Source organism: Pezoporus occidentalis, unplaced genomic scaffold (assembly GCF_034315485.1).
Source record: "Pezoporus occidentalis ecotype Australia unplaced genomic scaffold, CSIRO_AGI_Poc_V1 ctg19, whole genome shotgun sequence".
Taxonomy (NCBI): domain Eukaryota; kingdom Metazoa; phylum Chordata; class Aves; order Psittaciformes; family Psittacidae; genus Pezoporus; species Pezoporus occidentalis.
In genome coordinates this window covers 5,629,516-5,657,018 of record NW_026913748.1, presented here as the reverse complement: position 1 = coordinate 5,657,018, position 27,503 = coordinate 5,629,516, and the positions used below count along the sequence as shown (strand labels likewise).

The following is a 27,503-nucleotide window of genomic DNA, read 5'->3' as shown; positions in this document are numbered from 1 at the left end:
CCTCCACAGGTGGGCTACTTCCACAGCTGTACCCCTCCATGAGGTTACCTGCCCCTCTGCTCATCAACACTGATGTTCTCAGCACCCAGAGGTTTCCCAGACAGTACCTGTAGTCACTGGCATGCAGCATCAGTGTAGAAGAGGGGGAAAAGGAATTCATGATGTGAAAAAAGGTGGAAGTTGCAAAGAGTGGGATACACATGGGTTCGCCTGCTTTAAACTGCTTTTTGGTGTAACCGCTTCTCTTCAATAACTCTACAGAGGTTTTCAATTTAGGTGGATGCAATCCCACCCAAGGCATGTTAGGCATCTACAGGAGATAATGTAAATATAACTAAAATAGATGCTAATGTACCAAAACCACATGGCCTTGCGGTCTATGCAGAGCTTTCCCCAGTATAATTTCTACATGAATCTCTGGATATCATTGTGCTTGATTTATAAGAAGACCACCATTAAATCAGCAGGAATAAATCAGTGACTCTACCAAAGTCCAAAATAATCCCTTGAACAAGCCATCATGCTTCAAGCTGCAATGTTTTCCCCATTATCAGGGAACAGCCTCGTCTTCTAGACACAGTTACTCACTGCCACCTCCTGCCAGAGACCTTGCTCCCACCAGTCTACTGGAGCCTATCCAGCTGACTACGCCTGTCGCGGGAAGAAGCGCTCAAGGCTCCAGCCGAGCAGCACTAGTCTGTTCCACTGACTTGGCTGGATCTGTAAAGGGAGCTTTCCAAATACTGTCAGCACCAACCCTTGAACACCGTTGCTTGAGCTGGCCTTTGCTGAGGGCCGATGAGCTAGACAGAGAGCATGCCCCCCAGGAATGTAAGCACCACCCATTCCCAGTAAAGGAATGCCTGACACATGCAGTGCCAAGGGAAAAACTCTGTGATGCTGCCCCAAGATAGCTGTCTATCTTAATAAACACCATCTCCTTCCCTTCCTCTGCTCCTCTTTCCAAATTAAATAGGAAGAGAATTCCCCCTCCTGCCCCCTCAAAAACAGTCTTGTTCAAACAGAAACACAGGCTGCCTGAGCTGGTTTAAACACCTAGTCTCAGTAATGGAACAGAGCTGAAATAAACAGAGAAATGGTTTTATTTTCTAAATAAGTCTAAATTTATTCATTAACCTAGTAAAAAAAAGTTCGGATTACAGGTGTCTGAACAGTATAAAAGTACAAAACAGATTCCATAGATTTCTAATACATTAATACAAAGTGCATGACTACATACAGTTCATGTTTGCATTACTACCAGGAATGGAAGAGGTGGGAGGGAGTAGGGGAAGCAGTTGGTGATTGAAATCTAGCAATAAATAAATAAATACAGAAGAGATGATCCATATCAGAGCACATCCTACCACCAACACTGCAGCCTTAGGTGTATGGAATTACTGATGCTGAGAAGACAAACTGAAATGAAAGCAGGTGTCTGCAAAAAACAGCTAGAACTCTTGCTCAAGCCCCTAATAAACACAACCAACCCAGTTAAGCCATTGTTCAAGCAAGTAGCCATTATATCCATGGTTGGACTTGATGGTATTACAGGTACTTTCCAACCTGAATGGTTCTATCTGGTTGCAGATGAAAGCAAGGCAGGCAGCTTTGTCCTCCCTTCAGAATCTCAGGGAGCTTAGGAAAAGCAAAGGCCAATGAAAGCTGTAAGGCTGCGATATGTCAAAACCCTGCTTACCCTAGTTGTCCTTTCTCTCCTGAGGTTGGCTTACCCAACGGAAAGAGAGGGAAAATTAAGGAAGAAACAAGCTTTGAGGGTAGAGGCTTCTCTTTAAACCTGCACATCTTTCCCTACCTATGTTTTAATTTGATAATCATTCCCATTTCAGGAAGCGAGACTACATGGAAATCCAGTCCTAAGCCCTACTCACCACAGTATTATGCTGATGACTCTCGCAGAAAGGGAAGCCTGTAACAATCCATCGTAGAATATCCCAAGAGATTAACAGTAAGGAAAATCCCCCCTCCCCCCAAAACAGAAGCAAACAAATGAAAAAGCAGAATTCCCAGCTTATACAAATTAAACCTTCATAAAAAGAACATAAAGCAATTGGGAGCTAAATCTGCAGCACACTCTTCAGGAAGCTGCTTCCACCCTACAGGCAAAGTGGAGTTTGAAGGTGTGTCACAATGGTTGGCACACAACTTTGTCTGGGAACCATGTAAGAAATACTACCTTTTGATCACATATGCAAACAGAGCTGCCTCAATTCAGCACAGCACCATTCTTAACACAACTTTTCATACTCTGCATTCACAAAAGAATTGATCTGTTTAAACAAACAAACGAAAAAACAAACCCCAAATCCAAACACAAAGAAGCACTGCAGGGGAAGGGTTCCAAAACAGCAATCATGAATCCAGACCCCAAGCTGCACTCAGATTGTGGACCAGAACCTGATTTGCTTATCAAGGGGTCTGGTTCTTGTGTCAGGTCACAAACCAGCAGAAAGTCTGATCTGTGGTCACATTTCAGCTGCACTGGGCCAGCAGATAGCAGTTATTAAGTTTTGGCCATCACTTATACCTAACTTGGGCATCAAGATGTTTTCTTGGTCCACCTCTAATTGCCAGTCAGTTACAATATGAAGCCCAGGGTGTTTGCCACTGGGTTAAACCAAAGTAGCCTCCCATCTCACTATGTTTAGGCCTTGGGTAAATCTCCCTCCCACCCCTTCTTGAAGAGCACTTTATGTTGGGGGCCTTCTCAGATAGCTACCATTTGTAGTAGAGATGCCTGCAGTTTGCCAGTCTGTCACATAGGGGGGATGAAATAATTGTCTTTGTTACGTCAGTAGTATAGGGTGAGATCTCCACACCTTTAAAAATATATATTTATATAGCTAGAGAGGTGACATATCATTTCTATGTATTAGCTCATCTCATTGACTCATTCATGTCTAAGAATGAAATATTTTCTTGGGGGTTTAAGGGAGGTTACCAACAAACTTAAAAAAAAAAAAAAAGCCTTACAACCACTGCTTCTGTCAATACAGGAACACGAACTACATATACTTTCAATATACAAAACCCCACCCTCAAATTCACTAGTGAAGCGAGGGGGAAGAAGGGGAGAAAAGATTCGACAACCTTGCAGCAGCATTCAGCTTTGCTAAGTGTTCCATAGAATCTTAAATATTATATACAGTCTTTCTGAAAGGATATAAACTGGCTTCAGAGTTTGTGGAATTGTAGCACTAAAACCCAAAAAAACAGTTCTAGGGAATAGTCTTTTGGCAGCATAGCAGGTGTCCAAAGTCAAGTCACTTTTCTAGTATTTTTCCAGAGAAAAAGAGGATCTGTATAACCTTCTGCAGTTATCCAAGGAAGTCACCACTCTTCCTGGGTAGAGATTGCTGGAGATTGCGGTCCTTCTTGTTCTGGCTTTTCAGTGGTGGACTTTTTATTGCTACAGCAAGGTTTGAAGAGATGAGTGTCTATGAGAACTTCCCCAAAACGCCCTTTGTAAATAATTCCACAGCAGACTTTTTGCCTGGAAGAAATGGCAGGGAGAGACACAGATAGTTTGTGTGTGTGTGTGTTTAGAATATAGAGAATTTACAGAAATACAAAAAAAAAAAAAAAAAAAAAATCAGTCTGACCCAAAACATAACTTTTCTGAGCCTCTGGCTCAGGGATAGGAGGGAAAAACCTCCTCAGGGAGAAAACAAGTCTGTCTCTAAATCCACAACACCACTTTAAGAAAAATAAAACCCAACAAAGTAATCCAAATCCAAACCCATGTCTATAGAAAACTACATCTCCCATTTTGCTTCCCAGGGAAGTTTCACATACCCAGCTATCTGGGCTGAACTGACCTTGACTACAATGCACTTGCAAACATGATTTGAGAGGAAGCAGCAAAGTCAGAACAATTTCAATAAAGCAATAACTGAACAAGGGCTTACTGTGTCACAACAAGCAGTAAAAGATAACAAGCTCATCAGCTCCCAGAAAATCTTGTGGTTTTCCTACCTCTTAAGTGCAACTGTATTAGTATTTAGGGAACTGGAGGGAGATGAAGAAAATGCCTTAAACACATGGCATTTCTTTCCACAGACAGACATTATATAATACTGTGCAACTTAAAATACATCCTTAAAACTCCTGAAGTTCAGCAGAATCAAGCACTGTGTACGGGAATTGCTATCTGCACAGAGCACACGTTCTGTTGCTTTTTACCTTTTCCAATATGTGAGATCTAAAAAGGAGAAAACTGGTGTTCTGCTGGACCCAGCGCTCATCTCTGTGTCAGAACCATCATCAGACTGGTTACTGTAACAGGGTGACTGAGCTGGAGAGGCACTTGAAGTGGTGCTGTGGGCATCAGAATCTGCAGGGGAAAAAATAAATACAAGAATCAGGACATGCACCCAGTGACTTACCCTCTTCCTGACTTTTGACAGGTCACAGGTACATAGGGAACAGAGAGACAGACTTTAACAAGAAAAACCTCAACCCATTTTTCACTTGCCCTTGCCAGTTTCAGTAGAGACTATGAGCATTTGGGAGACAGAGCACACAACCCATACACAAGGGAAAAAGAGGTTCAGGATGAGGTTTCAGTTCCTGGCTCTCAAACATAGCCTACGCTGGCCTTCCTTTGGAAAAGATCCTGTTCTTGCTCTGGAATCACTTGAAGATCCTTGAAGAGGATGAAGATCTGTGCTTCAAACCTAGTACTTTCTCACTGTAAACGTCCTTTTTTACCCATTCAGTTGCAAAGCTCTTCTCATTAATGCAACAGGTTGAGCTTTTGCTGGATCGAGACTATGGACTACGGACTCTGTGCAGACACATACCTCAACAGAGGGTCTACTTGACTACCTTTATAGTTATTATCTCTAGTACCTAGAGTAACACAATTAGATCAACTACAGCTCACTGAATGAGGATACAAGCCCTTTGCGTCAGGACCTTTACTGATTCTTTACAGCACTCTTCCTTCAGGCCAGGTACGATAATTGAAAGAGAGAGGAGACCAGGTCAGTAACAGGTAAGGAGCTGGAAGGTTTGCTTTAGAGGAAAAACCTGAAGTACTAATATGTATTTAGAGTATAACTGGCAGATGGCTTTGCTGGAAAGATACAAATCCAAATCTATTCGAAGAATCTAAGAGGTGGTGCAAAGAAATCACAGAATGGCAGAGGAAGGTGTAAGGAAACCGTAGAGAGGAAACATGGCATGAATTTAAAGCCGGAGGGAAAAATCTGGGTTAAATAGAAAGCCTTGGCTGAAAACATGTATAGAAGAAAATGGCTGACAGAGCTAGGAACAGAACACTGCTTCTTGGGAAAAGAACTGAAATGGCCATAGTGCATTACTGAGAGCAGGGGAAAACCTCTTCCAACTTTAGTTTCAGTGAGTCTTGCCCAAGAAGTTCTTTCTAGAGACACATCATTTAACCATGGGGCATAAGCTTATTGCCTACAATTGCCTACACTTTCAAGCCAGGCTTCCCATTCCCCCCACTGCTTCTCCACAGCCCACACTGCACACCAGCTCTTCCTCCTCGTTCCACCCCCTTCCTGAGCCCTTGGAGTACAAGGGAGTGTGAGAACAGTGAGTGTCCAAATGTGTAAGCATATAACTGAATTTAGGTGGTGATTCAGCTCAGCCAGTTAACAGTAAACTACGGTAAGGGAGGCTAAAGTTTATTGCCAAAATCCATTTGGATCCACTTACTGTGCCGCTTGAATTCCTTCTGCAGTTTGCTGATTTGATTGCTCTTTATTCTGCTTCCAGAGAGGGTTTTCATTTTCTTTGGTTTCAATGTTGTTTTAAGACTGGGTCCAGCCCTGGCATCTACCACCTAGAACACAGAAAATGCATGCATAATAATTCTGCATCATGCCCAGATATAGCTCTAATCAAAGTACATGCACTGACCCATCTGAAGGTGTTCAAAACCAATTTAGTTAAACCAAAGCAGTTCTGTGCACCAACACTCATATGTTTCGCTTATATCTGTTTTGCAAGAGGCTGAGTCTGTAGGAAAATGCAGTAAACTAGCTTAAAAAGCACATTCAGTTCAACTTTAGCCTTTTTCCTATTTCTGGAAATTTCAGTTTAGTTAGACAACATTTGTTTAAGCCAATACGGGTTCAGTTAAGAGTGTCTGCCAAGCATTTGCCCTGGAAATCATCAATTTAAATTCTGAATAAAAGCAGTGGTAGCAATAACCATAGTTCTGGTTCCCATTCCCATCAAGGTTTCTTGAATAAAGATTATAACATACACAAAGAATTCTGATTATCTTCCCAGCCTTAGGCCCAAACTGAATTAGCTGTATCAAAAAAGAATATATGAGCGGCAATAGCTGCAAGATATTAGTCATTGTAATTATCTGACTAAATGACACTGATTTATGTGTTGCTTGAGCAAGTCACCTTGCTTGTTCAAAGTATTTAAAAAAAGCAACCAATTTTGGATAGAGGCCAAATCTGAAATGTTTTGAGTGTCATAAGAGACTTTTGGACCAAGTGAAAACAAGGAATTACACAGCAAGCTAGTCTGCGACTCCATCCCAGGCTTGCATAATCACCATTTGCACGTAAACCAAAGACAGGTAAGAGCCATGTAACAGCAAATACTCCAGAAATGACTTGAAGATGCTGAGGGTGGGAGGAGAAACAGGAAACATCAAATTCTCACTAGCACCTCCCCTCTCTAACAGGATGGACTAAAGCACAGGCTAGTTAGTTTTGGGGTGGAGAAGAAATAAATGACTAACGTGATTCCAGTTTTTTTTGGATCCTGCTGGCAGTTTTTTCCATCTTTTCACCAAAAGGACACAGGCATTGCAAATGTCTCCTGAGCGGGCCTCGTGGAGCCTGGTAAAGGAGAAAAAGCAAAAGCCACTTAACAACAGTTAATAAACACACACCTCTGCCTGCTAACAGCAAGAAGCATAAAAATTGCTGGACAAGAAGGGTTCTCATGTTCTCATTTTTGGGCATGACAATTCATTTGGGGTACTCTAACACTGAAGTTTAAAGACTAAGCCTCACTTTCAAAGCACTCTTCCATACAAAAATAAGAGATGTTGTAATCTGCTTCCAGAAGGGCACTAAAAACAACAGTCCCACCACCCTTCAAAAACATTCCACACTAAATCCAAAAAACAACCCCAAAAAAAAAACCCCCCAAAAACACCCACTCAACAGTTCCAGTGGGTTGGTTGGCTTGGAGAAAGAGGGAGGAGGAATAATCATATTCCTTGAATGTACATTTGGAAACAGACTTCAGAGATCCAACAAAAGCTTAATCAGCTCTTACCTTTCTCACAGAGCCTCAAGGATGAGTGACAAATACCACCCAACACACTCCCGCGTAAGTGTAGGATAAGGTTTCAGAAGCAGCGGTCATTGGAATGACAGCAATACTTGCTCCCTTTAACAAGCTTTTTCCAGAAACCATTTCTACTGCTAATCCATGCTAAAACAAATATGAAGGGGATACACTGTAGAAGTTTTCAGCTATTTAAATGGGAAGACTTTGAAGCATTTATAGATGAATGGGGCAGGCTCAGATAAGCCATTATTTGCTCAGTGTTAAGACTGCATTTTTACCTTGGCAAACATATTTCAGATAGCACAAGACCAAAGGCCCTGGTATATTGCAAGCTTCTTTGTTATAGTTAACAACAACAAAAAGAAGCAACGAGTCTTCACACAGTCTTTTCACTGCCAAGGACAGGAGCAAAGAAACATGATAAGGAAAACTGTCAGCACTAGCTTTATGTACAAAATCCACAGTAAATACAAAGCGCTATAAAGCTGCACATGAAAGGAGTGCTTCTTGAAAAAAGGGGGAGAGAGAAATATTTCTAAAGACTGCAAAGATTTACACACATAAAGTTAAGCACTTGAGAAGCAATACTGGTGTATATATAATTTTTAATACAGTGCATGGAAGTTCCTCTTGGGCTTAATATTTTGATGAGAGGTAATGCAACAAGACTGGAAAGAAAAAGTAGAAAATAGCTATTGACAACACTGACTTTTTCCAAGGGAAATGGTTTCATGGAAAATTACAGCACAAATAGGAGAAATTCTTATACCTCAGGGGAAAAAAGAAATTAATAAAAGAAAATAAAAAATAATCACAAGCTATCACAGAAGAATTTGCTTTGCTGACTTTCAGGGACACAAATTTATACAGAATTTCAAAGTTCTCAGAAGGTATGTCAAATAAGTTTAAATACTTTGTTATTTTACCAGCTACTGACCTGTAGTCCTAGCAGCTGGTAAAAGAAATCACTGGTATTTATAGTTTTGCTTACTGATGCCTTCAGGTAACATCATATGCAACATTAGCTAATTGGAAAGTTAATTACCAGATGCTCACTTTCCATCAGAATGCAGTTCCAATGGGAAGTTTAATATCATGTTGATATGCCCTGTTTGAACAAAGACAGGGACACTTGAAACAGGGTACTCTGCGTAAACCCGGCTGGAACTGCTAAATATTTACTCATTAAGTTTTGCCTAACACCCTTCAATCTTCAGAGCCACAGAAAATCTCCAGGTACCCGTGTTGTTTACCACTTTGTGTGGGAATTTACACCTCCTCTAAGGAACAAGTGCAAAATGCACAGTCTGAGAGAGGTCTAAATAAATGCCTGCATGTGCTGTGAGGTGGGAGAGGCACAAGACTGACCCTTCACTCTTAGGAGCTACAGCAGCTCACCACTGGCAGCAACAGTAAAATCAACAACAAAATGGTACCGTACACAGCAGCAGATCCAGCCCCTCCTGGGCTGGCCAGGAAAGCTGTAAAGATGCTGAAGCCAGACTTTCCCAATTGCACACCTCTGCTAACCTAATCCTTCAGTCTTCCAGAGCAAGAGGGACAGCATGTGAGGCTCATGGCTTGGAGAGCAACACCATAACTGACCACGATGTTGACTAAAGAAATAATCTCACCCAAAACAATTCTGGAAATCCTTTTCGTAACGCTTGCTGTCAGTGAAACGAGAACTTGAAGACTTAGCTCTGCAAATACAGCAGCCCTCTATACTCCGATACATCTTCGGTTTGTGAAAGCCAAACATCTTTTCTTCCCAGCTGTAGCCTGTGAAAACAAAAAGGAGCTAGTGTTACTTATCACTGTTAGATACGGAAAGAAAAATCTTGGCAGTTCACTGGACAAAAGTAAATTGTTATTCAGGATGGGAAATTGCTAGATTAGGCCATAGCTTTATCCTGCACTGCCTTAAAATAGATGTACCTGGAATGTACTGTCTTATTAAAGAAAAGAAAAAATAATTAACAACAGCTGGAGTGTTAAGCAATACCCAGCAAGACTCATGACAATTCATCACCACACAATTCTACTCTAAGGGCGTATCTACAGCAGCACAACCCAGAGGTGTGAGTACCGATGACCTGGCTAATGAAAGCCCTATGTACGTGGTAAAACAGGCTGCAGGACAGGCCGTGTGAACCTGCCCAAGCCCTGGGTCACTGGAACTTCCTCATCACCACCACTGGTGTTTGGTGGAAACAGCCCTGCCAAACTTTGTCGAAAGTGAGTAGGAGTAACTTTAAATGAGCTGCAGCCATACCTCCAGGCTGCAGACATACCTGAAAAGCCACTCTAAAAACAGCAGGGTGGAGTCCCACCCAGCCCTTGGTGGCCATGTTTGCACTGCAGGACCCAGAAGCGCTTCTCCATTCTCAGGCCTGGCTGAGCATCCCAGCTCCATGTCAGTACAGGCTCAGTTCTCACCCTCCCACCTTCCCTGCCCTGCTTTCCATGGGAAGGAAACCTAGAAAAGGGGTGGGAAGCAGGACCCTGGGGCGCATTTCAGCATGCGCCTATCACACATCCCTGCCACAGCCAGTGATGCCAGAGCAAAGGGTACTCCCATTTACAGGGAAGCTGTTTCTTCTTAACCTCCAGCTCTGCAAAGTCAGCCACAAAGCCAAAAGCCATGCTGCTCTTAGAGGTCTGCCTATCCTTTTTGGTACCTGGGCTGGGATTTGCCATCAGAGCAGTAACATACAGTGGAGGTTTTCCAGGCCAAAACTTTTAATGCTGGTTAAAGTGAACTTACTGCAGCCATCATGACAAAGACCTCTTCAACACATGATTCTACGATCCTGTGTCCCCAGCACCAAATTGGTTCTCCCCAAGCATCAGTTACTCCCCAGCGCAGACACAGTCTGACATGGCACAAGAAGCTGTCAAAGCAAACAGAGCTCCCACAGTGTTTCAAAAACCGAGAAAAGCTGGTGCTTTCCTGGCACTGAGCCTGGACACACAGCAAGTCCTCACATGCCACACAGCATCTGTCACATAACACAGGCAGGGACCATTCTAAGATGTCTCTTAGACCATGGCGCAAGGTCTGCCTCAATCACCCACTGCAAGGAGCAAACAGCCAGCAAATCTGCTGCTTATCACACACTAATGCTCAGAGAGGGGACAGGTCACCTGCTAAAGGAAGCTCTCAGAATTAAGTTCCCACTGCTGAGAACTTCTGCTTTTAAAAAAACAGCAAAATCGGATGAAGCCACACATATAACACAAGGTTTCTGCCTCTTCCTTTAACAAAAGGCCAAGCTGTCATGTTCTCGTAAAACCTAATAGAAAGCCACCTCTCCTCCTCTCAAATACTACTGAAAAACCCAGTAGGTCAGGCAGGACTTTCTGGAAGGCAGCATCTCCATCACTTGTAGGTAAGTCTGGTGAGAGGGAGCTCCTAGTCATTCTTAGTCCCACAGACTTTGAAATGCCAGCAACCCAACTTGGGTATAGGTATCTTCCATCTGCAGAAAGGCAAGGGATGCAATTCTAATATGCTCCAGAAGGACAGAGAAAACTAACCCAAAATCTTCAGTATACAGCCCCAAGACTTGCCACATCATTACAAAAGAAAAAAAATATTGAAAAGTAGGTTCAATTGAGGCCAAAAACATGCTTCCACAAAATAACTACAGCTACCACTGTGCTTACCCTACTGACAGACAGGGAGAGGGTGTGAGGGGAAGAAAATGCCACGTATTTTTGTGGCACCACAGCAAAAGCTAGCGAACAACCCAGGCCTAGTCACTGTGCTCCAAAAGTGAAACTACACTCCAGAGAGGAAGATCAAAGCGTGACAGCACTGCAAAATAAACATACAAGGTTCCCAGGTTCCTGAGAACAGAAACCCAAAGACTGTATTAAATATTGTTGGATAATACTCTCACACAAGATCCATGAAGGAACCCATATTCACCTGAAAGTGTACATGTTTACATTTCCATCTAGCATATAGTTACACAAGAATACTGGTGCCCACCTAAGGCTGCATCTCCTTGCAATTACCACTGCACAAACATATTGGAAAGACACAAGTAAACTCTCCAAATAGCTTGTCTTGACCTAACCTGTCACAGAGCCTGTTGTCAGCAAGGGACATACACAAGCTGATCAGTAAGGAGATCCTCCAGGCTTAGGAAAGACAGAGGGAATCGATCTTCCCCTCCCTCCTGTCCCAACTCACGCTATTTGCCAGAGGCTTGAAGCGCTGTATTCCTTTCTCCTTTGTGCACATTTGCTGGATATTTGCGCAAGTCATTCCTGGGAAAACCTAGCCCTAGGTGAGCTACTTGTGCTACAAAGTTATCCCGAATGTTGCCAGATTTCTTAGGAACTGCTGAATGGGCTTGTTGAGGGATGGACAGACTCTGAACTACTGTTCTGAACTACTGTTCTGAACTACTTCTGTTTGGATATGTTTTCAGGGACATGTAGCAAATTAGCACACAGGCAAATCAGGTTAGTATCCCTGGCTGGTCAAGATAGATAAACAACAGAACGTCTAGGCAAATAATTAAGAGTATGTATTTTGTTTCTTAGCATCCTACGCACTTCTTCAAGAGACAGTCTCTTGAGGACAGCGTGTTTAACAAGCCTTTAGAGAGCCAACAGCATGTTCACATGCGAATTCTCAACTACAAAACAGTACCTTGAGCTTCTGTCTGACCACCCCAATGTCAGGTCCATGATCTGGTGCTTTTCTTCAGAAAGTTAGAGACGAGCTGCAGACACAAGGTTCATCAGTGCTAAAAACTTAGCAAGAACATCTTGGCTGTTACAGGGCAAGAGACGGAACCGATATCAACAATGTGATTTACTTTCTAACCCTGTTTGTTCCAGAAATCCAGACACTGGTGAGATGATCTCTGTCACCAGCTGGTATTTACACCACAGCAGAACAAGATGCATGTTTTACAAGTAATGTTTTAGCAAAGACTGGCATCAGACATATATTCTGAAAATATTTTGTTTTGCATCATTGCTGCCATTCTCACAGGAGCAGCCTTTCAACACAATCTTTCAATAGAAGGGAAACTAGTGCCATCTGTTTCCCACTTGATGAATGGTCAGCAATGGTATTACTATATATCATGCCTGAATGGGGAAGAGCTAGTAGCAAAACCACAAGTAAAACACATTTCTCTGACAACTGCATCTAAGTGCAGTTATAAATGGAAGGCGTCAGTCCAGTAACACATTTAATCCTAAACAGTTGCCATTTGACCATTATACACTAAATATTCTGTCAGCTGGAGAGCTTAATAGCTAGCATGTACTTAGAAGTACGTATGACTGTGCTCTTTAAAAGGTTTTACTTGAAAGCTCTGCAATTTAGATCTTAAATTAGAATGAGGGAGTTAGACTGCTGGCCACCAACACCTGAATCTCAGCTGCAGAAGTTTAACCATGTGAAATTTGGGACAGGTAAAAAAAGATAGCAAGTAGGAGTGAAATAACTTCCATAGAAGTCAAAAAGTGTTACATGATATAATTTTGCCAAATTTATGCATGTTGCTAAAATACATGATTTCTTTTAAATCAGCAGGTGCATAGAAGTGAAAGGGACAGTTCACCAGGAAAGAATCAGAAATCCTAGTGGAGCCTACTTGTCATTCTGCAGAAGCAGAGATTCACCTGCACTAGGAGGGGAGCAGCATTCCCCTAAGTCAGGGAAAAGTGGTCCCCTTCCTCCCTGGTCTCCCTGCAAAAGGAGAAATTTCTATTCCCCCAAGTTCTGCTTTAAACAACTGCTTTAGCAAGTTAAATGGACTCGGAAAATACAGGAAAAAGCTCTCTCCATCCCTCTGCCCTCTCACTTCTGGAAAAGCAGCATCAAAAAGACCGGTCGTGCAAAAAAAGTCAGAGAGAGAACAGTAAAGCAGGTGGTGAATAAAACAAACAAAAAAAGACGAAACAAAAAACCCAACCAAACACACCCTGCTTATTACATTTCTGAAAGGCTGGCATAAAGCAGCATGCATCATATGCATGTGAAAATGGTTTCATGCTTTTGTTACCTGTCAGGACTAGAATTTGGTGCTTAGCTTTCTTTCCAAATTTAATTTGATGATCTAAATTAAAAAGAGGTATTGCTTCAGATGCTAATTAAGTTTTCAAGTTAGGGAAGAACTTGTGAACTCTGTTAAATTTTAAAATAAGGTGAGCCCCTTTCATTTGCTTTTCCAGATTCCTTCTGCATTCTTTCTGATCACCCAAGAAGAATGAAAACCCTTTATAATGGAAAGGAAGGAATTCCTAGAAGACAGGCATGCCTGCATTTGTAACACGATCATCAGACCAGTTGGAAGGAACATGCTCACCTGCTTCTTGCAAAGCTGAAAGAGAAATTTTCCCTGGAGTTATGGGAGAGCGGGATGCCAGCCCGACTACTCAGTACCTTTGTCTCTTCCCATCCCCTCTGACCCTGGATTATTCACTCTCTGTGCAACTCAAAACTGTCAGTGTATCACCAGAGAGGAAGATAATGCTGCAAATCATTTGAATTCTCATTCTGTGTACAAAACAGCCTTGGCACAGCCTCCCTGAAATTGGGCCATAGAAAAATATCATCTAGCCTGGGTACATTGATGCAGCAGGTTCCTGTCAGTAAAAACCTCAGTGTTCATCTCTCCAACATTGCATTGGAGCTAAGAAACATAACCAAAACAGGACTTTATTTTCTTTTAAAATAAAAGAAAGACATGCCTTTATATAGAAAGAATATATGTGCTCTGGCTTTTACATCTGCAAGTGCATACACCCAGGCGCATGCATACACCCAGGCGCATGCATACACACGAAAAACGCTTCCAGAGCTGTCTATGGCGCCAGAAGCAGTTGCTTGTCTTGCTAATAAATTCAGAGGCCTGTCCCTCTGCTGAAATAAACTGCAACACCTCTACTGAAAATCAACTGTAGGAAAGAGAATTGTACATCAACAGAGGAGCTGATCTATACCAGAGACTGAATGTAAACATACCTCCCCCCTGAGTTTACATGCTGAAAAAAACTTCGGCATAGAAGTTAAAATTGGACCCCAGAAAAGTGTATTTGAACATGCCCAAAGCCAGAATACTCCAAGGAAGTAACAGACCAAGCTAAAGGGACTAATCTGAAAATGCAACTTCAGTATTCACAAAAAAAACCCACATTTTTTACACTGTCAACTGTCCTTATAGCTCAAAACAGCGACTGATTTCCAACAAGAAACTCATAACTTTGTGGCTGTACACTCTTCTGGTCCCCTTTATCCTCAGATTTTCCTTCCACTTCCCTTCCTTTCTCCACCCAGAACAACTTTACTTATGGGAAAGCTGTATTTGGCCACTACAGCCCAGACACACCTGAATGAAGCAGTATCCTGTTGAGTTTTCACTTGATGAGCTGAGTAAAACCAGTTAAAGGTCAAAACTCCATCTTCAGGGATCTTTCTCTCTGCCAAAGCAAGTAACTCACTTCTTTGCTGGTACTTGTCTGCAGCCACTGTTTTGTGCTTAGTGCTAGAGTGCAATCTTAGCAACTGGCAGCAACTACCAAGCATATAAAAAAGTCAAACTGGATGTTTCTGTCACATGTCCGAGCCTCCACAGCATCCTGGCTGGGTCACAAGCTGTTCCGAGTGAAGTTTTCAGAAGCAGTCAAGTCACAAAGGAACCTACCTACCTGTTGATCTTCAGAGGGAAATAAGTACCTAAACCACTTAGACAAAAGAAGCAAAAGGCTAAGCCACTTGGGTGTTCCTCTGAACTGCCATGTGGTTAGTGCTTCAAAAGGAATAGGCCAAAGCATGAAAACAGTAATCAGTAATATTTGCATGGGGGGGAAATCCCAAACCTGTCCCACCTGCAGACATTCCATCGTGAAAGAGGACTTCCCCCCCAAAACTCCTACTGCGTAACTAACACCCCACTCTGCCTGAGCAGAAGACCTGTGAGGAAAACTTGAGATGTTCTCAAGCAAGTGATAGAGTTCAGTCTGCATTGTTTGAGTGCAGTCACTGCAACTGTTACGATGCTGTCTGCAACCACCTGCTGCTGAAAAAGCATCACAGACACTTGAGATCATGAGACACTGAACAGTTAGGGGGCTTTTCATTTTTTAATGAGAGTAACATACCTGAAGGGGATTCAACCAGAAGTAGTAGTAATTACTTGTCAGAAGAACCATAATGACTTCATTTAAAAGGATACATTTACATGTCCTTAGGTAATATTATTGATCATTTCACTTGGACTGAGCACATTCTACAGAAATGCAAAGGTCCAAGTTATGAAATAGAGTCCTGCCCATGCATTCTGCTTAACCACTCAATCTTCAAGCCCCAGCTCACTAGCTACTGCTTACTGCTAAAAAGCAAGTGCTACAAGGAGTGCAAGTCTGAAGAACTTGGTTGTCTAGTACAACTGTCTGTGTGTCATGTTGTTATGAAAGAGGTACAAAGCATCAGGTGCTAAGAATCAATGCAAAGCAGAGTTTGGTGACACAGAGCTGTTCAGCATGTGTTGTTTATTTTTAACCTGTGTGAACTTATCAGCTAATCTAACATCTTCCAAGAAGTCAGTGATGTTTTCTTTTTAAAGGAAAGACTGAAATTGTAGGCAATCAGCTTCTGTTTGAGAATCTCTGGGCTGGGAGAAGCAAGGAGGAATTTTTCTCAGAGGCTGTGGCACTCAATCCCACCTACTTTCAGTAGGAGCTGGATGCTGCATGCCTGTGGGGGTGTCTGAAAATCCCACAACTTGTTACTTGCTGATTCTCTACAAGGGACCACAGATCCCAAGAAACCTGGAATTCACCTGGGTGCCAAAGGAGTTCAGCTTCCACTGGTGTGAGCAGAAAAGCATCCAGTTCACTGTCTGCCCCTACTCTGCAGGCTTTGCGCAACCTTTTCCCCTTCATCAAAAAAAGCTGTTAACTGCATGGAGAATCTAACTGTGTGCAAACTGGGGGGAAAGGGGGTTTCCACAGCACTTACCCCACACATGGCTGACAGTCAGTCTCACCTTTGGAAGCAAGCACACAGTAGTGAAGGGGTTTGCTGAGCAACAGTCACCCTCCTGGCTTGCCTTGTGTAAAAGGGTTAAGCAGATGCCTCCATGGCTGTCAACCTACCACCTTCCACCAGTGACAACTTAAAATTCAAAACGAAAAAAAGGCAAGCATTACAGTCGGGTTGTGCTCAAGTACACTGCTCAGCCTCCACCACAAATGCGATGCTGTGTAAGTTCTGGGCAGAATTCAGGAACCTAGGCCTTCCCCTCTCCCTGCCCACGAGGGAAGGGTGGCAGGGCAAGAGGCACACAGCAGCAGGTTGAAAGGCAGCATCCTGCACCAGCTGCCAAAAGAACAACAGCAGCGGGGCACAGCTCCAAACTTACTTTTCTTTCCTGCAGTTTTAATGATTATTGGATAATTCGGGTCGAAAGGACTGCCGACCAGCAGACTGCTGGGGACAACGCTCTCAATAGGACGAACCGGGGACGTTCCCGCCCAGAAGAAGTTGGGGGAGCCCGGGGCAGGAAGGATTCAGACCAGCTCGCTGCGCTAAGGCACAGAGGAGTGAACAACAGGTTTAGCAGGTCCCTTTAAATCCCTTTAGCTACACGCATCCGGAGAGGTATGTACGAGAGCAGACAGCAACTTTTATCTCATGAAAGGGAGAGCGCGACTCGGAGCATTCCCCTGGCGAAAGCCTGCAAGTTAAGAAGGATAAAATAACTCAGAGGACGGGGATAAACGCTGGCTCCAGGTGGAGCCTGGTCGCGCCGCTCCCGCAGCCGCCGGGACGGGCGCAGCGCAGTTGGCCGGGAGGCGGCGGCCGCTTTCCGGGAGCAGAGCACCGCGTGGCGGGGCTGCGCTCCCGCCCGTTACCGCCGGCGGGCTGGCTCGCCGGCTGGGGGCCGCGGCGGGCGGAGGCGCGGCAGCGCCAGGAACAAAGACTCTCCCCTCTTCTTTCCCGGGGCGGACGACCTACTTTCGTGGGCGGCCCCGCCGGTCAGGTGGAGCGGCGGGAGTGCACAAGCTGGCGGCCCCGGCCCCCCCTCCGCTCCCCTCGCCGGGGCTGCCAAGCGCTGAACTTGCCGAAAGACGAATATAATTAAAAGCGAATTAAAAAGGCGTAGGAAGCGGAGGAAAGCCCCGAGCGCGGAACAGAGGTGGGCGCTGCGAGGCGGCCCCGCGCTGCAGACGCCGCCCCACCACGCGGTCTCGGTGCAGCCGCCCCATCCGGCGGTAAGCGGGGATCGAGCCGCAACAGCCCCGCCAGGCACCCAGACCCCTGTCCCGGCAGCTGATGGACGCCTCTCACTACTACCTCCCCCTTCAGGGACCGGTCCCGTCCCCTTGCCACCCGTCGCCCCCGCCTCGCTCCGCGCTGGTTCCTCATGGCTCGGCCCTGACGTAATTCAAACATGGCAACAGTTGTACTTCAAAGGGCCGTCGCAGACCTCCCAGCAACGCGGGCACGCCGCGGCGCGGGCAACACGGACCCCCCGGACCCTGCGGCAGCCCCGGGGTGGCCAGCGAGGCTCGCCCGCCCGCTTGCACTGCGGTGTGCAAGGGAGCGCGTGTGCACCCAAAGTTTCACCGCCTCTCCAAAAGTCCTCCAAAACCGCCAACCAGCCGCTAAAAAAACATCACTTTTCCCGCGGGACGAGTTTTATCCCACCGACACCTCCCTGGGCTAAGGTCCATCCCCCCCCCCCCATACAGAGAGAAGCCCTGTCCCCGGCGCGCTGGGCGCCGCAGCACATGCGAGCCCTTTGTTTTCCTGCAGCCGGGCGCTGCCTACGTGCCGCGCCGGGGGCACGCCGGCAGCTCCAGCCCCAGCCCCGCCGCCGCAGCCCCGTGGAAGCCGGGAGCCAAAACTTGCTGGCGCCGGGCGCGGGCATCGGCTGCCGTGGCCGGGAGCGACCTCCACTCACGCCGCGCGGCGGGAGCGGCAGGACGCCATCGCCGCCCGCCCGCCGCGCGTCTCCACAACGGTAATGCTGCGCACCGGGCCGGTGGCGGGGCGCCTGCTGATGTGGAGAAGGCCCCACACCACGACCCATGCGACCGGCAGCACGCGTCACGCCAGCCTGCAGCCGCACATTTTCCCCGTCTCCGGGCGCGCACGGTGCTTGACCGCAAACACTAGCGATAACCAGAACTAAAACCAACGTCTACCCTCTCCGTGCAACACGGAGAGAGCAGGGACAGCTGGCACTGCCGTGCTCCCGCTCCTTCCGCCACCCTGCCAGCAGTAACTCGTGCGCGCCCGCGCTACAGGTGTGCGGTGCGGGGCGCGCCGGAGCCGCACCTGCGACACCCGCGTCGCAACGGTGGAACCTGGCCAGGGGGGCCGCGTGGCGAGGCCTCGGGCACGGCTCCGTGCAGCCCCGCCACCGCCGGGCAGCCCGGTTTACTTAACGCACCCCGCAGCTAGGGTCCGCTTTTGGAGTTAAATGGCCAAGAACCCGTATACGCTTCCTCGAAAGTTAAGGCTTTAACCGTACTTGGGGACAGGACACGACGACGGTTAGAGTTCCCAGGAACACTCCGCAACAACGCGGGAGGCGTCTCCCCCCGCCACCCAGCACCTCCTTTAAACTCCACTAACTGAGGCAAAGATGGAAAACGCCGCTCACGGGAGCCATGCGTGTCAAACTGTTTCAGGAGGCAAAGTCTTTTTTGCCGCCGCAGAACTGAGCGCAGGCTGCGGGATTAACTTATGTTAAACAGAAACCACCAGCTACTAGGAAAAAAACAAAACCAAACAAAAAAAAACCCCAACCAACAAACACCCCAATTTTGACCCAAACCCAACCAAGCAAGCGAACAAACACAAAATCCCGGTTCAAACCTCACGTTCGCTCGCAGCTTTGCTTTTTCCTCTCCTTCTCTTAAGCAGAAGGAAGCCACTCACCGCGCTCCTGCGCCCACCAACAGCTGTGCCGCGCGCGGCCGAGCCTCGCTCCGCTCTCCGAGCTCTACCGGACAGCCCGAGCGGGCGGGCGCGCGACAGACAGCGCACCGCCCCTCCCGCCGGCAGCCGCCGCTCTACGCATGCGCCATTCCCACGGCTCCATTCTACTCAATCAAGCCCTCTCTGTTTGCGCGCCCCATTGTCCTTTTAAGGGAGAAAGGCAACGCGGGAAGCCTGGGAGGAGGAGGAGGAGGAGTAGGGGGCGGGGATGTTGGCCATTGTGACGGCAGCGAGGACTTCACGCACGCGGCCAGCTCCCGCGGCCCGCCCCCAAGCCGGCGGTGGGCGGGACCCGGGCACCTGCCTGCCCGGAGGAGCAGCGCGGGGCGGGGCGAGGTTACAGCGGCCACCTCCCGAGGCGTCCGGCGCGCTGCAGCCCACGGGACAGGGCGGGACACGACAGGCTAACCTGTATCTGGAGTAGCGTGGCAGCGGGGTGCCGCAGTGATCGTCCCCTTGTACTCGGCACTGGTGAAGCCACACCTCGAATCCTGTGCTCAGCTCTGGGCCCCTCACTACAAGAGAGACATTGAGGTGATGGAGCGGGTCCAGAGAAGGACAACGAAGCTGGTGAAGGGTCTGGAGCACAAGTGTGATGAGGAGCGGCTGAGGGAACTGGGGTGTTTAGTCTGGAGAAGAGAAGGCTCAGGGGGACCTTATCGCTCTCTACAGCTACCTGAAAGGAGGATGGAGAGAGGAGGTGGCTGGTCTCCCAAGTAACAAGCTATAGGACAAGAGGTAATGGCCTTAAGCTGTGCCAGAGGAGGTTTAGATTGGGTATTTCTTCACAGAGAGGATGCTTAGGCATTGGCACAGGCTGCCCAGGGCAGTGGTGCAATCACCGTCTCTGGGAGTGTTCAAAAACCATGTAAATGAAGCCGTCAGTGGGATGGGTTAGTGGTGAACTTGGCAGTCCTGGGATAAAAGTTGAACTTGATGATCTTAGATGTTATTTCCAACCTAGCTGATTTTATGAAACATCAGCACCATGAAGGCAGCACTCTTCTGAAAAGTGTGGCCCAACTGCTGTTTTTAACATGACCCAATAGCAACAACTGGTGTGTTTTCTATACAAAGCGTGTCCGGGCTCACACTTGAGGCACCAGCGCTCAACCTTGGTGGTGGGTCATAGCTTCTGGCAGCAAGAGGGAATGTTTTGTGCTGGTCTTGGGAGGTTTTTTCTCCACATATGGTTCATTTTCTGTACTTTCAAAAATCATCAGCAGTTCTTGGGAGTTTTTCTTGCTGTGTCAGAATGAGTGATGTAAAAATTCACATCACTGCAACCTCTGCTTCCCACTCTCTGGTGCAGTTTAGGAAGAGCTGCTTCATGAAACAGCTGGTGGGGTATGTTGAAATAGGCTTCCTTTAAAAACTAGCAATGTCAGAAGGATGAGCCTGTGATGTACAAGGGAATACTTGGTTACAACAGCACCATTACAGCCTGTAACTGCAAGTGCAAGCTGCTCCCTCCTAACCTTGTGGTCAAGCCCAGCTGAAGCGTGAATCATAGAATCACTGAATGGTTTGGGTTGGAAGGGGCCTTAAAGATAATCTTTAATGTTACAGATAATCTAATAAGTTCCACCCCCCTGCCACGGGCAGGGACACCTTCCATTAGACCAGGTTGCTCAAAGCCCTGTCCAACCTGGCCTTGATGCTGCATTTCCAACTATTAGAAAGATAAAAAGTTTCTCACAGAATGAGCAGCAGCAGAGACACAACATGCAGTTGTTGGCTAATACTCGAAAATATTAAAAATAACATTGAGTGTTTCTATCACAAATTTTTATCCTGGTAATGACCTTTTGGGTCTAACCCTAATTCAGGCACAGATTTAGCAGCTCATGGCAAACTCTTGCTGAAAGAATCTGTTTGCTCCCCGCAGCAGCACTGGCTAACCTTGGTGGGGGCAGGGGGGCAGGTTTCCAGGGGAGCAGGACCATCTGCTTTTCCTTAGGTTAGTCGGAGCACCTCACCTCATCTCTACCTGATTGTAACTCCTTGGTAACTCTACAGCACCTCCTCCCTCAGCACTGCAAAACCGGTCCATTTGGGCATGAGGCGCAGCAGGATTTCTCTCTCACAAGGAAGTCTGCAGGTTTATCTGTGAGGTGGGTGGGGGGTTGTTGTTTAGGGATTTTTTTTAACTGATCCTAGCCTGCTGACTTCCTTACCGGTGCTTCCAAATCATATTCAACTTGTGAGACATAAGTGTAGCTAATGCTGAATAAATTCTCAAAATGCAGATATGATTTTACTAGTTTTAACTAGTCTGGGGAACTCTACCAGCTCTTTTGGGAACTTTTGTTTTAAATAACGTGTGTAGTTTTATGTGCCTCTTTGGTTTGAGGGAGTGATTCTCCCAGATTTTCTCCCATTATTTCCCCTTTTTTTCCTCTCTGCACTTCTCAAAGACCCCCAGTGACATTCCTTTCAATATAATGACATCTAGTATAGTATTTAAAACCCCCACTGAGAATGAAATAGTATTTTCAAGGAGGATCCTTGTAGGTATCAAACAACGTGCTGCCTCTCAATGCCCAGCTGAACAAACCCAGTCCCTTGGTGCCTATCGCTGGCTGCCCTCCCTCATCACCATGCTGAACATTCACAGAATGGCTTGGCCTAGGCTTTGGCTGCATACAAACCAGGGTCAGGGCAACTGCTCTGGTATTTATTTCATGGCTTTGTGCCCTTACACTCCAAATCTCATGCAAGCCCCAAAACTCAGTGGAGAATGCAGGCTTCTAACTGACAGTAATGAACAGAGCTGATGCTTTAACCCACAGAGGATTTAAGTCTGCAAATCCTGTGCTGCTGTGGCCTGTGAACAGCTAGCTCTGCCATTCCTGCCCTCAGAGGAAAACAGCTTCTAGCCATGTGAGTCCCAATGACAATGCATAAATGAAAAATGTGGTCAAAACCTTCATTTCTCAAATGTCTCTGGTTTCCCTGAAGCATTTGCTGATGACATTTCAGGGCCACCCTCTTGACAGCGGTTTGAGTTTTCATTTTTGGGTGATAGCCAGCTTGCAAGTAAAAGGCACTTCAATAGCTAAAAAGCTTCCATCGAGGTTCTTCTAGCCCCTTCCCCTTGAGCAAGCCACCTGTGCTCCCCACACCATCAGAGGGACACTTTTTTGACCTCACTGAATGGAACGAAGGGCATGAAAAAGAGCTGCAAACTTGGAACAAGCTGAAGGAGTTTAAATTGGAAAATGCAGACATCTGAAACAGTGCACATACCTTCACACTATAGGTAAAGCCTCATTTGATGAGGCTCTGCTTTGAAAAATTAAGCATTTTCCTTTCCATTCAGAGCTTGGTCTGAGTGTAAGGTGGAATATGGGATTTCATGAGGATCACAAGTGACCTGAAATTTGTTCTGATCCAGATCACCTCTTAAGAAACATTTACTTCAAGAACACATGTGGTCTCTGGAAAACTAATGGGAATGTTGTGTTCCAGTTAAACTAGTATCTTTCCTAGGTGGGTTCTTAATTGTTTTATCTGGGAAGCTAAAGTATGTTGATGGTATAACAATAAAGCTAATCACAAGTGGTTTATAATATAAAACACATATGTATCATGAGCACTGAGGCAGAGGCACCAACACAGAGAAAAAGTAGGGCATTTGCCAGCTAAGACACCTGATCCTATTGTGTTATATTTCAATTTTAATGAATAAGCAAACACAAATAGGCTACTTGTTGTTAGGTGAAGAGCAGCTGTCAAAACTGAACCTAGGCAGCTGTTTCTGCTTTGAGATTTCACTGTAAAATGTATTTTTACAACTTGAGTAATTTGAAAGTCTGCCTTATTGGCTAAATGCCTGGCCAAGTGATTTTGGAAAAAATATTACCAGGAGTTCTGTCAAGCAAAAAAGGAGAAAAGTGTTGGTTGACTTAGAGTTGTAAATAAGATTTTGCCAAGGAGTATGATTTCAGAGGGAGATCAACAGATAGTTGATCAACAGGTCAGTTCTTTAGCTCCTGCTTGCACCAGCTGTCCCTATGAGTAACAGTATATTGATTTGTTGAAGGTGAAAATGTTCACAGAAGTGGTAATTTAAAGCAAACAGGTTAATAAAGAATGTGGTATTTCCCTCTGGTTTATGTTTTAGGCCAAATGACAGACAGCTACAAATAAACAGTGACAGCAAAGTTTGATGATAATAAGAATAGATATTATGATATTCATGCTGCCAGAATGAAGCACACAAGTTATGTGCCTCAGAGACAGGACCCTGAACCATTTTACTCCTAGGAACAAGATCATTTATAGCCCAGGCTAAGTAAGAAATCCATCAGGGCTTAACAGAGAATAACCGCCTTTCTGAAGAGTTTTTAATTGTTATTTCAAATTGCTTAAGAGGAAGATAATTCTCTTAAATTCTTAAGGATTGCTCAAATTCTGTAGTAAAAAGATAATTTTCCATTACCACTAAAACACCTTTAATGGAGCTTCTCAAGGGCTATTCATTTCTTTGCTGCACTATTGCTTTCATCCCTGTTGAAGCCGATAAGACTATTCCATGAGGATTTGTATTAAGGTGATTCGAAGATGACTTTAAGAAGATCAGCCCTCTATGCCTGCCGGTCTGTTTCCTGTCAAGAAAGTTATCCCCACCTTATTTTGTCATTTGGGGCAATTTTGAAAACAAAGACCAAGTATTCGGAAACCCAAAAGAGGTCTCTCCAAACAGAGACTTCCATCTTTCGCAGCAGCAAGTTCCAGATTTTATACTGACTATTTCAGAGTAATCTTTAGGGAGCACAAAGTTATGAACTCTTCAGAGAGAGTTGTGGTCTCAAGCAGGATCATTTTTAGGGAACAGAATTTGCTCTTTGAAGCTTCTTACTGAACCTAAGACTCCTGACTAAGCATGTCCATCTTCTTGCACGTTCCTGAACACACGCAGAGGTGGCTGAGAAGAATGAAAAGCAAGGTGCAGCTATGGGATGTGGTTTGGAGGGCATCCATGGTGGCTAAAAGCAACACTTTGGCATGGCAGGCTTTCTTTCTGGACCTCCCTCTCAACAGGAATTAAGCAGGTAAATAGGGATGCTTGAAAATCCTCTGCTAGGGAGCAGTCAGCATGGGAGGCCATGAGAAGGGTTTCCATATAGGTGTTGGTGCTCTAGGCTCATACCCAGAACTCTGCTAAATAAAACCAAGAAACCTGAGGCAGGTTAAAGCTTCCCTCATCACCATTCTTTCTTTGGAGATTTTTCTAGCCTACAGGTCTCTTCTCAGTGGCACTGCTTTTTAATCTACAGCACGAGCGGACACAACAAAGGTCCAGAGATTCCCTTTTCAGGGAAATAAAAAAAATTGTTCCCAGATCAAGGAGGAGCTAGCTGAAGAATGACATCAACCTAACACTGAGATACCCTAGGAAAGGAAAAAGGCACTTGGAAGAGGTGACAGTTTCAGATTTAATATTTTGACTGCACTGGTACTATGGAGAAAACATGTCTCTCTGTGGGCAGAGATTTTACTCAGCCAAAGGAAGGCAGAGAACAGTGAGCTCAAGTACAAGTGACTAGTCTCATGAGGGCATAGCATGTTGCTGACCTTATTGCCAAGCCGCTGAAGACAGAGTCTTCTGGCAACGAAGAAGAGCAGTGGGCAGACTTGGCTAACCAGGGTGCGCAGAGATGGTCCCTGAAGGAAATCTGCAGAACCTAGAGTCCTGATCACAAGCATTCAACAAACAGCCAAGAACCATATGGGAATCTACCACTGGAGATCTGGAATGAGGAGCTGAAGGGAACATTTTTTGCAAGGGAAAGTGTGAATGGAGTTAGCTAACAAAGCCACCACATCACACAGATAACTCCAGATAGTTTAATTGGATTAAATCAGATAATTAGGCTGCAACAAATCAACCAAATTTGACACTTAACATCCTGTAGAAAGCAAGCCAAGGGCAGACAGAGGAAAAGGGCAGACAGAAAGCAGCATGAAGGGAGAAGGCAGTAGAATAGATACATACCCTTTCCTCAGAGCAGAGGCATCCCATTCTGAAAAAAAAATAAGGAGAAGGACTTTCCAGGAGGAAGTCTTCATTCAGAAAGACACATAGCTAAGGGGAGGTCAGAAGCAGGATGGGGAACCTTCAGGCAAAATTTGAGCAGATGTCCATCACAGGGATCCCCAGAAGTACGCTGGGTCCCAGAATGGATGTTCATGCTCAGGAATTAACTCTAGAGGGTTATGAGAGACTTAAATAAACACAAACCAAAGGACACTCATCTGACCTCAGTGACTTCCCTCAGGTCTGCCTACCTGTTCATATTGTAAATTACAGCATACAGAGCAGTCAAGGGACCCAGATGCAGCCTCCAGGTCACGAGTGGCACAGCCTGTGCCACACAGCTAGTGTACAGCATGTGCCCTATACTACATAGGTAGAGTGATCTCTTAGACATCTCAGGGCCAGTGGGTAAAGTTCCTATGTCTTCACTGACCTCGTGACACAGAGACCACCAAGGAAGTTCCATGTGGGTATGGGAGAGAAGAGATGCAAGGGGGTACTGGCCCTGCAGGGGGGGATTTTTCAATTTATGTACATCTCCAGGAAAGATTTAAAAAAACCCTCAGCAGGGAGAGGACAGTTTGCGAAGCAGAAGGGTTTAGAACTTCCATGCCACATACCTTTTAGCTTCAGAAGAAATGTCTTCGGCTAAAGCCACCGTTGTATTTTTTTCTTTCCCACTGGGATGACTGGGTTTATCTGGGCAGGATTAAGGCTGATTAGGTGCTATGGGAGGGGAGATACTCCAGCTGGGATTAAGCTCACATAGACAGTTGGGGGGGGTGGGGTGGGGAGTGTCAGCCGAACAGCAGTGCCCTGAAGCATGTGGGATGTATGGGGAGCTCAGCCTTCCCGAAGAAACGCAGGTGAGCATGTGTAGCATGGCTGTGTGAGTGATGGCATCCCCAAGTAGGTTCCTGCTTCTCTTACAAGCCCCAGGGGCTCCTGGGGAAGCTCAATCAGAGCAGCCTGCAGGGATGGCCAGGCTGTGAGGAGGTGCCCCAGGGCAGCATTGTCCTTCAGGCATGGGCACTTTCTGAAGAACAGCTAAACAAAGTGATTGCTATTTACAGAGTAACAAGCTGGCCACTTAGAGATGCTTCAAAAACTGGCCTTTCTAAAACCAGCTAGCAGTGTGGTTTCTGAGGTGCTATTTTCGGCATGCCGTCAAAAAAATCTCTATCCACAGATGAACTGACTGACTCTTCTTGTCAGGACAACTACCCTTTTAGCAGTGGTTGAACCACTCCTAATGCAAGGTTTCAGAAACAAGAGCAATATTTACTTGATTTGCATTATCTGTAGGAGGAAAGTGGGAAGACTGGGTAGATATGAAAGTGACCTCTTGAAATGATCCTTCCTTGCCCTGCTAATGCTAGGGCTGTGTACCTGCACTCAGGGTTGACTGGGGAATCATAAACATCTGATTCACACCATGTAATAGAAAAAAGAAGTTTGAGCAAGGGCTAAATCCTCCCGTTTTGGCCAATTGCTAACTGCTTGATGGCAAGCGAAAACAGGTTTCAGGCACTGTTCTCTGTGACATCTGTTACCAGCCATGGTCCCAGGCAGACCCCAGACTGCAGGTCTGACCAGCCTGGTGTTTCTTCTACTTCTAGACCCTCAAGCTATTTCAGAACAGAGAGGCCCAACACATTTAGACACACACAGAAGGCAGCAGGAGTGGCTCAGTTGCAACCCTCACGTGCAAGGATGGTGGTGCCCATTAAGCAGAGCTGTGTGTGCATGTTGTGAAAGTCTTTCTCAGTTGCAAGTGTGTGCATGCATGTGTGCAAGCATTCAAATGCTTTTCACTTAGTCAGGCCAAGTTTACCCTCTTATAAAACACATCCTGCCGTAAATTAGAATAAGTAGCTATTCATAGGCAGACTGCAAAACAGGAGGGGTTTTGTATGTGCCATTCTTTAAGGCGGCAGCAGCGCTTTAAAGCCTCTTTTATAAGTTGTGGCAAATGGGCTCCCAGCATGCTCCTTACACCGAGTCAGCATGATGATGCATGTAGATGCTGACTGGGGCACAGGAAACAACATTTTGAGGGTGTGCTGAGGGGCTTGGGGGACAGATACCAATTGCTACACTCAAGAGTCCACTTAAAATTTGTGTCACCTTTCTATCTATCCCTAGAGAGATTAGGATATCATG

At 45.8% G+C, this 27,503-nt stretch overlaps 1 protein-coding gene across 4 annotated transcripts in view; it reads right to left on the bottom strand.

The window, feature by feature from the left end:
- Positions 1-1,085: 1,085 nt before the first annotated feature.
- Positions 1,086-27,503, bottom strand: part of SINHCAF (SIN3-HDAC complex associated factor) — a 28,066-nt gene continuing 1,648 nt past the window's right edge. Inside the window, exons 1-6 of one of the 4 annotated variants that reach the window (XM_062616502.1) lie at positions 19,238-19,354; positions 8,949-9,096; positions 6,755-6,854; positions 5,707-5,833; positions 4,204-4,354; positions 1,086-3,514 (exon numbers count right to left, since the gene is read on the bottom strand). In XM_062616502.1, coding sequence (XP_062472486.1) covers positions 3,352-3,514; positions 4,204-4,354; positions 5,707-5,833; positions 6,755-6,854; positions 8,949-9,076 — 669 coding nt within the window. In that variant the 5' untranslated portion in view covers positions 9,077-9,096; positions 19,238-19,354 and the 3' untranslated portion in view covers positions 1,086-3,351. Of the gene's footprint in view, positions 3,515-4,203; positions 4,355-5,706; positions 5,834-6,754; positions 6,855-8,948; positions 9,097-10,081; positions 10,304-19,174; positions 19,195-19,237; positions 19,355-27,503 lie in introns of those variants that run through there. The other 3 variants (XM_062616505.1, XM_062616504.1, XM_062616501.1) reach the window with 3 other exon arrangements.